Genomic DNA, 7,560 nt, shown 5'->3' on the forward strand with positions numbered 1-7,560 from the left:
TAGGTATTGGTCTGTGTGTGTGTGTTTTCTGTAAACACCAATCTGCAGGCTCCTGTCCTCTTCAATGTGTACAGCGCAGTCCAGGAAGGCCAAACTGTTGTTGTGGACATCTTCTCGTGTGAACTTGATGGTGGTGTTTAGACAGAGGTCGAGTAATTTGCAGATTTGGTCGGGGCTGAGTCTAGTTCTGTTGTCCAGGGTGTTGTCTTGTGTTAGCCGTTTCCTAACGGTTTCTACTGCTTCTATGGTGGGAATGGAGGTGAACAAGGAAGTCACGTCATAGGATACCATGGTTTCATTTGGATCCAGTTTCAGTCCTCGAACTTTGTTTACAAAGTCAATAGAGTTTTGGACGTGGTGAGGCGTGTTTCCCACCAATGGAGCTAAGATGGTGGAAATGTGTTTGGCAATGTTGTAGGTGACCGAGTTAATGCTGCTGATAATCGGCCTGAGTGGGGCTCCTTCTTTGTGTATCTTGGGTAGTCCATAAATGCATGGAATGGCTTCTCCAGGATACAAACGGTAATATTGTTCACGGGTGATGGTGTTGTCCTTCTGTAGCTGTTGTAGACATTCTATGGCCTTTTTCTTGTATCCGCTGGTTGGGTCTCGTCTCAGTCTCTCATACGTGTTTGTGTCCATTAGTAGTGTGTTGACTTTGTTCTGGTAGTCCACTGTGTTAAGGACTACCGTGCATCTTCCTTTGTCAGCAGGTAGGATAGTGATGTTTTGATACTTGCTCAGAGATGTCACAGCCTTCCTTTCTTGGATGGTGAGGTTGGAAGGGGGGGCCTTCGCATTAGAAAGGGCTGCAGATACCTTTAGTCTGAGCTGTTCCGCTTCTGTTTCTGTTAATTTGTTTTTCCTAATGGCCGATTCTGTGGCTGTGATGAGGTCTACTATAGGTAGTTGCTGTGGTGTAATGGCGAAGTTTAATCCTTTGGCCAGAACATCTTTCTCTGGTTGGGTGAGTTCCCTATCTGACAAGTTTTTCACCCATCTGTTATATGTTTCATGTGTTGTGGGGTTGTTGTCCTTTCTCCTCCAAGACAATTCTCCTGTTTTGTTAGTGCTGCTGGCTCTGGTCTGTAGGTTTTGGAATTTCCGGGTCCGTCTTTCTTTGCTCTTGTTGTGCTGAGATAGCTATGCTTTCTTGATGAAATCCATGACCTTATCCAGTACTGTACTGGACAGATATGTTTCTTGTTTGTGGTGTATAAACCGGTCGAGGCAGATGGCCGCCCACCCTGAGCCATGGTTCTGCTCGAGGTTTCTGCCTCCTAAAAGGACGTTTTTCCTTGCCTCTGTCGCCTAGTGCTGCTCTTGGTGGGAACTGTTGGGCTTCTGTAAATATTGGTCTAGACCTGCTTTCGGTCTAGACCTGCGCCATGAGAACTGTAGTTGTGATTTGGCGCTATATAAATAAAATCGAATTGTACTTTGTCCAACTCTTTGTTCAGGGCTTCAATGGTGAAATTTATCTGTCTCACTCTCTCATTCAGTAGCTGGTGTTGCGCATTCTCCAGGATCTCCCAACTCCTCAGGTCAAGACTCTGCAGTCTACTTACATCTGAAGGACAGAGGACACTCGTTTGAGGACCACCAGGTGCACATTTTAGACAGAGAAGATGGATGGTTTGAAAGAGGTGTCAAGGAAGCATCTACACCAGGGTGGAGAAGCCGTCATTGAACAGGGGAGGGGGTCTACGCCACCACTTATCCCCCACTGACAATGCTGTCCTTTCATCACTTCCCAGGAAACTCAACAAACGTAACCTATTGGCCTCAGGTGAAGATACCAACGATGGTCGTTCAGTCTTGGCCTCGGGTTGTCCTAACGACCATAACGACTGTCGTTACAACAGCCAGGAGCACTAACGAACCAGGAGTATCAACGATCCTGGCAAACGACCCCACTGAGGTTAAATAGCTGAGTTTCCTAGCAGTCAGTCAGAACTGAAGAAGTCCTTTGGATGAGGGACGAAACGTCTTCTAGTATCTTCAACCAAGTCCAGCTGTACTTGACTTTAACCTCCTTTGGATTGGACTCTAAGGGACAAACTGGTATAATCACTGAGACACTAAGGGCCAAACCGGTAACACTGTCATTGGCTGACATGGTTATTGGGAGGATCACCTGATCAATTTATGTGACTCACCTGCTTTGTCCTTGATTGCGCTCCAGCCGGAGTAACTATCCAGGTGTTCCATGAGTCTGGAGCAGAGAGTCACGTGACCAACGTAGTCCAATAGGATGTCAATGATTGGCCCAGCCCACCGACAGATGCTGGGGGCTGATATCATCTCACAGAACTGTCAATCAACCACAGAACTGTCAGTCAACTGTCAACCACAGAACTGTCATGCAACTGCAGAACTGTCAGTCAATCAAGTAAGTGTGGTGTGGTCTGTATTTTTTTGTTACACATTTAGGTTTTTCTGAAAGTAAAAAAAAGTTTAACTAAAAGTTGGCATGACCTCGTCATGTAGCTTGATCAGCCATAACGTCATGACCACTGACAGGTGAATAACTCTTATTACCTCATTACCATGGCACCTTTCAGTGGGTGGGATCTATCAGGCAGCAGGTGAACATTGTGTCCTCAGAGTTGAGGATTTAGAAGCAGGTAAAATGGGCAGCGTGAGGATCTGAGCCACTTTGACAAGAACCAAACTCTCTACCACGCCATCTCCAGAATCCATTGCCTATAGCATGGGAGACCCAGGTTTAATTGACATGGGTTCAGTTCCCACTGAGACACATGCACCAATGTGTCCCTGAGGAAGACATGGAACCCCTAGTTGCTCCAGAGGTGTGCGACCTCTAATGTCTATGCTAATTTTCTTTGGATAGAAGCGTCAGCTAAATATAAAACATGTGAACAGAAACCGGTCTGCAGGGGTCAGTACCTATCAAAAGTGATCCAACGAAGGGAAAGCTGTGAACTGGCCAAGGCTCACTGATGCCCGTGGGGAGTGAAGGCTGGCCTGTGTGGTCCGGTCCAACAGACGAGCTACTGTAGGCCAAACTGCTGAAGAAGATGATGCTGGTACTGATAGAAAGCAGTTGGTCATAATGTTATGGCTGATCGGTGTATATTTAAACATTTAAAACAGATCAGGTCACCTGAACACTACTCATTTGCTGCGTGTCTGACAGGCGTCTGTCGGTGTAGCGGAGGTTGTCCCTCTCTGGGTGGGTGGTTTTGAGGGGTGGATGGGTTCGGCTGCCGTAGACACAGTCGAAGCAGGGCAGGGCATGGCCTCCATGGTCCAGCAGGTACTTGAACATGGGCAGGTACTTCATGGAGAACATGTAGATGGCAGGGAAGGTGGTGGGGTGTGTGGGGATGCAAGCGTTGATGTCAGCTCCGTGCTCCACCAGCAGGGTCACGGTCTGGATGCAGCCCAGCCTCGCTGCCACCATCAGCGGCCTGAACACATCCAGGTTTGGGTCAGCACCAGCTGCCAGGAGCATGCGCACCGCATCGATGTTGTTGTTGATGACAGCAAAGTAGAGCGGCGTGCTGCGGCGGTCCTCGTACAGCTTTGATCGTTCTTCAGACAGCTGAGCGTTTACATCGAAGCCCGCCTCAATCAGAGTCTCCAGGACAGTGTCACGATTACGCTCAGCAGCAAGGTGGAGTGGGCTGATGCCGGTCCGCCGGACTCTGGCCTTACTGGTGGCTGGGATCAACATGGAGACCGTGCTGGAAACAGGAAACATCACAGGGATTAGACCAGACGGATCTTCTTGTCACCTGATATTTCTTCTTTGCTACTGTCATACGGCCACTAGAGGTCAGTGCCTAACAATAAACATAAATATGGGTTGTAATTAGCTGCTTGAACAAACATACAGTCGTGTGTGTGGTGATGACAGGCTGCAGAAGCTCATGAAGCAAACGTAACATTGGCTCCGGTCTGGTGAACTTGAGTTCCTCTAAGAGAGACAACCTCAGGGGTTCATTTGTTACCAAAATAAGGTAGAAAATGGTCAGTGTGCCTACGTGTCACTTCCTCTCTGGGCGGCGATATGAAGTGGTAATAACCCGGTCTTTCCAGGTTTGTTGGCGTCAGCGTTCTGAGAGAGTAGAAGCTCCACGATTTCTTCATGTCCATTTTTAGCAGCTTCATACAGAGCGGTGGCTCCATCTCCAGCCTGACTGTTAATGTCTGCACCTGCAGGGAGATAGGGAGGGGTGAGGGTTCACGATTCCGATCAGAGCTCACTTGTCTTCTGTAAGGGCATTACATGTTATTCTGAGAGTAGCAGCAGTTTAACAAAGAGGAGATGCCACCACGCTCAGGCAGTGGTGTTTATAAAATGTAAAAGAAAGCCAGGTGTCATACAGATTCGCAGATATTAGCAGTTATTAGCAGTTATTAGCAGTAACAGACTGAACTAAAAGCACATGGTGGGATGGTGGGTGGAGCCTGTTCAGCCTGCAGACCAGCGGCTAGCCCAAACCACTGAAAGGAGTTAGCATGTAGCAATAGCAGTAGTTAGTACGGTTGTTTCCAGACTGCAGAGTTTTAAATACAGTGATGTAGAAGTGTACTCCAGGGTGTGTCAGTACACTGTGACATCACCGTTTCAGGAACTTTTTCAGGGGAACAAGAACCTTTTTGAGCAACTCAGGAACATTACCAGTTTCAACCAGGGACTAAATTTAGTTTACATCCTTGTTTACTTATTTCTAATGAACGGATCTACGCTCTCTCTGGCAACTGCAGCTACAGTGGCAAGCACTGCACGGACTTCCTGCAGGTTTTGCAGCCAAAATTCAGTTTAGTTGATTTAACTGAACTGTAACTCCATATGTGCTGAACTCATGTCCAATGGGATTTACGGACGGGAAAGTTCTTCTTGATACCAAGAATCAGAGGGGAAAAGGATACCAGGTAAATAATGTGGTTGTTTACATTCCAATGTAGTACGTATGATTATGTGTTGCTCTTTATGTCAATTTATGTAAACCATACCTCACTACAGATATTCATTCCTGAGAAAGGGTTAAGTGTTTAGGGTTCGTCTTTGGAAAGTTTGAGGTTCAGCTCATGTATGGTGTCTGAGGAGAAAACGCAGGGCGGCAAGCTGCAGTAAAGATCGGCAAGATGCTGTACATGTTCCTGAGTGGCAGTTAGCAGAAGCAGTAGCAGTTAGCATCAGTTAGCAGAAGCAGTTAGCAGCAGTTAGTAGAAGCAGTTTGTAGTTAGCAGCAGCAGTTAGCAGCAGCAGTTTTTAGTTAGCAGCAGCAGTTTTTAGTTAGCAGCAGCAGTTTGGAAGTAGCAGAAGCAGTTTGGAAGTAGCAGAAGCAGTTTGGAAGTAGCAGAAGCAGTTTGGAAGTAGCAGAAGTTTGGAAGTAGCAGAAGTTTGGAAGTAGCAGAAGTTTGGAAGTAGCAGAAGCAGTTTGGAAGTAGCAGAAGCAGTTTGGAAGTAGCAGAAGTTTGGAAGTAGCAGAAGCAGTTTGGAAGTAGCAGAAGCAGTTTGGAAGTAGCAGAAGCAGTAGCAGTTAGCAGCAGTTAGCAGCAGCAGTTAGCAGCAGTTTTTAGTTAGCAGCAGCAGTTTTTAGTTAGCAGCAGCAGTTTTTAGTTAGCAGCAGCAGTTTTTAGTTAGCAGCAGCAGTTTTTAGTTAGCAGCAGCAGTTTGGAAGTAGCAGAAGCAGTAGCAGTTAGCAGCAGTTAGCAGAAGCATTTTGGAAGTAGCAGAAGCAGTAGCAGTTAGCAGCAGCAGTTTTTAGTTAGCAGCAGCAGTTAGCAGAAGCAGTTTGGAAGTAGCAGAAGCAGTTTGGAAGTAGCAGAAGCAGTTTGGAAGTAGCAGAAGCAGTTTGGAAGTAGCAGAAGCAGTAGCAGTTAGCAGAAGCATTTTGGAAGTAGCAGAAGCATTTTGGAAGTAGCAGAAGCAGTAGCAGTTAGCAGAAGCATTTTGGAAGTAGCAGAAGCAGTAGCAGTTAGCAGAAGCATTTTGGAAGTAGCAGAAGCAGTAGCAGTTAGCAGAAGCAGTTTGGAGTTAGCAGTTAGCAGCAGCACACTAAGATAAAGCATCCCCTTCATGTACCGTGTTTGAGCAGGAAGCGCAGCGTGGCGACCTGCCCGCTCTGAGCTGCGGTGAACAGCGGTGCAATGCCATACATGTTGGTGAGGTTGTGTTTGGCCCCGGCCTTCAGCAGCATCTCACAAATCTCCACATTGTTTCGACACACTGCTTCCTGCAGGGCGGTCCAACCTTGGATACAGTGAGTGTTCACCTCTGCACCGTGGTTCAACAAAGCCGCCACCATCGCAGCATTGCTCCTCTCGCAGGCTGCAGAGGAGGAAAACAAGAGTTTAGCGGCAGGACATCCAAACCACAGAAACAACGTGTCAACGTTAGTTCAAGCTGGGAAACACAGGGAAGTGGACCCAGCCGCAGACACAGAAGCCGAGCAGGTTCAGGTCTAAAAGACTACAGCAAGGTGAAGCATGCAGGGCCCAAAGCCAGGCAAACATCCAAACACAAAAGGCAAATCCAGAATATCCTAGAGAAGAAAATAACAAAGGTAGAATACTGTAGAGAACACAGGGAAGCACAAGGAAGGAGTTGGAACACTAAGGTTGAGGACGTACCCGCCAATGACAAAGACATACTGACAGTATTTACACACCAGCCAGGTGATTTCACAAGACAGGTGAAACCAATCAAGGCGGGGCAGCCAGTCACACAGGCGGGAAAACACCAGGGGGGAAGTGCTTCCTATCTTTACTGGAGTCTTTAATCAAATGTCCAAATTCCCACATCAGATCTGGTCTGCTCTACAGGCACTGCCAGCTTTGACCTGCAGAGCCTGGACTTGGCTGACTCTAATCATCTCGTCATCTTATTCAGAAGCCTTGTCCCTCCTCTTAGACTACGTCAAAAGTTCCCTCAGGATATACTTGCTTTTAACAATGCGTAGGCGTAGACAGGCGTCGCCGACATGTTGCCTGCGTACTTTGCGTTTTTCCTGGAGGATTACACCTGAATCCACTAGGGGGCAGACCAGGACCAGATCATCCCTCGCCGACATCGGATTATCTTCCTTGACAACCTTTTTGCATCGTAAACAAACCAAACATGGCAACATTCGGGCAGGTTGTGATTTAATGAGACATCATAACAATCTCGGTAATGGCGGACTAGCTAAAATCAAGTATATCCAGGGCTTTAGAGGAACTTAAAAACCTTTCTACAGCAGCTGGGTGACGTGACGCTGGCTCACTATGCTCCGGCTCCGCCTCTGTCCCATAACAAAAAAGTTCTTCTGGCCTAGATTTTCTGGCTACTGTTAAAACCTGGACTGTGTGGTTTTCCACTGAAGTCCACCAGGCAGCAGCTTGAGGCTCTACAAAGCCAAGTTTGGTGCAGTCTATATGCTGTTGTGGGTGTCCTACCCCTCCACACCTTCATCACTGAAACTACATCTGCCTTCCACCCACAACGCTCCTTCTTCATCCTCTCCTAAGTCAACGCTGCAGATGTCATGGAGCTGGCCACAGACTGGATCCAGTCCGCAGCCTTAAGGCATGTCTACCTGCTCG

The 7,560-nt window shown here is 47.4% G+C and overlaps 1 protein-coding gene across 1 annotated transcript; it reads right to left on the bottom strand.

Annotated features, from left to right (window-relative positions):
• Positions 1–2,159: 2,159 nt before the first annotated feature.
• LOC123965333 (ankyrin repeat and SOCS box protein 2-like) lies at positions 2,160–6,658 on the bottom strand (the record flags this gene model as incomplete). The annotated part of the gene is made up of 5 exons (XM_046041888.1): positions 6,610–6,658; positions 6,062–6,307; positions 4,011–4,182; positions 3,128–3,710; positions 2,160–2,313 (listed from the first exon to the last, which is right to left on the bottom strand). Coding segments are annotated over exons 1-5 (1,174 nt in total), but the record flags the coding sequence as incomplete, so codon positions are not given.
• Between the last annotated feature and the right edge of the window lie 902 nt (positions 6,659–7,560).

This window comes from Micropterus dolomieu, unplaced genomic scaffold (genome assembly GCF_021292245.1).
Source record: "Micropterus dolomieu isolate WLL.071019.BEF.003 ecotype Adirondacks unplaced genomic scaffold, ASM2129224v1 contig_9294, whole genome shotgun sequence".
Lineage (NCBI taxonomy): Eukaryota > Metazoa > Chordata > Actinopteri > Centrarchiformes > Centrarchidae > Micropterus > Micropterus dolomieu.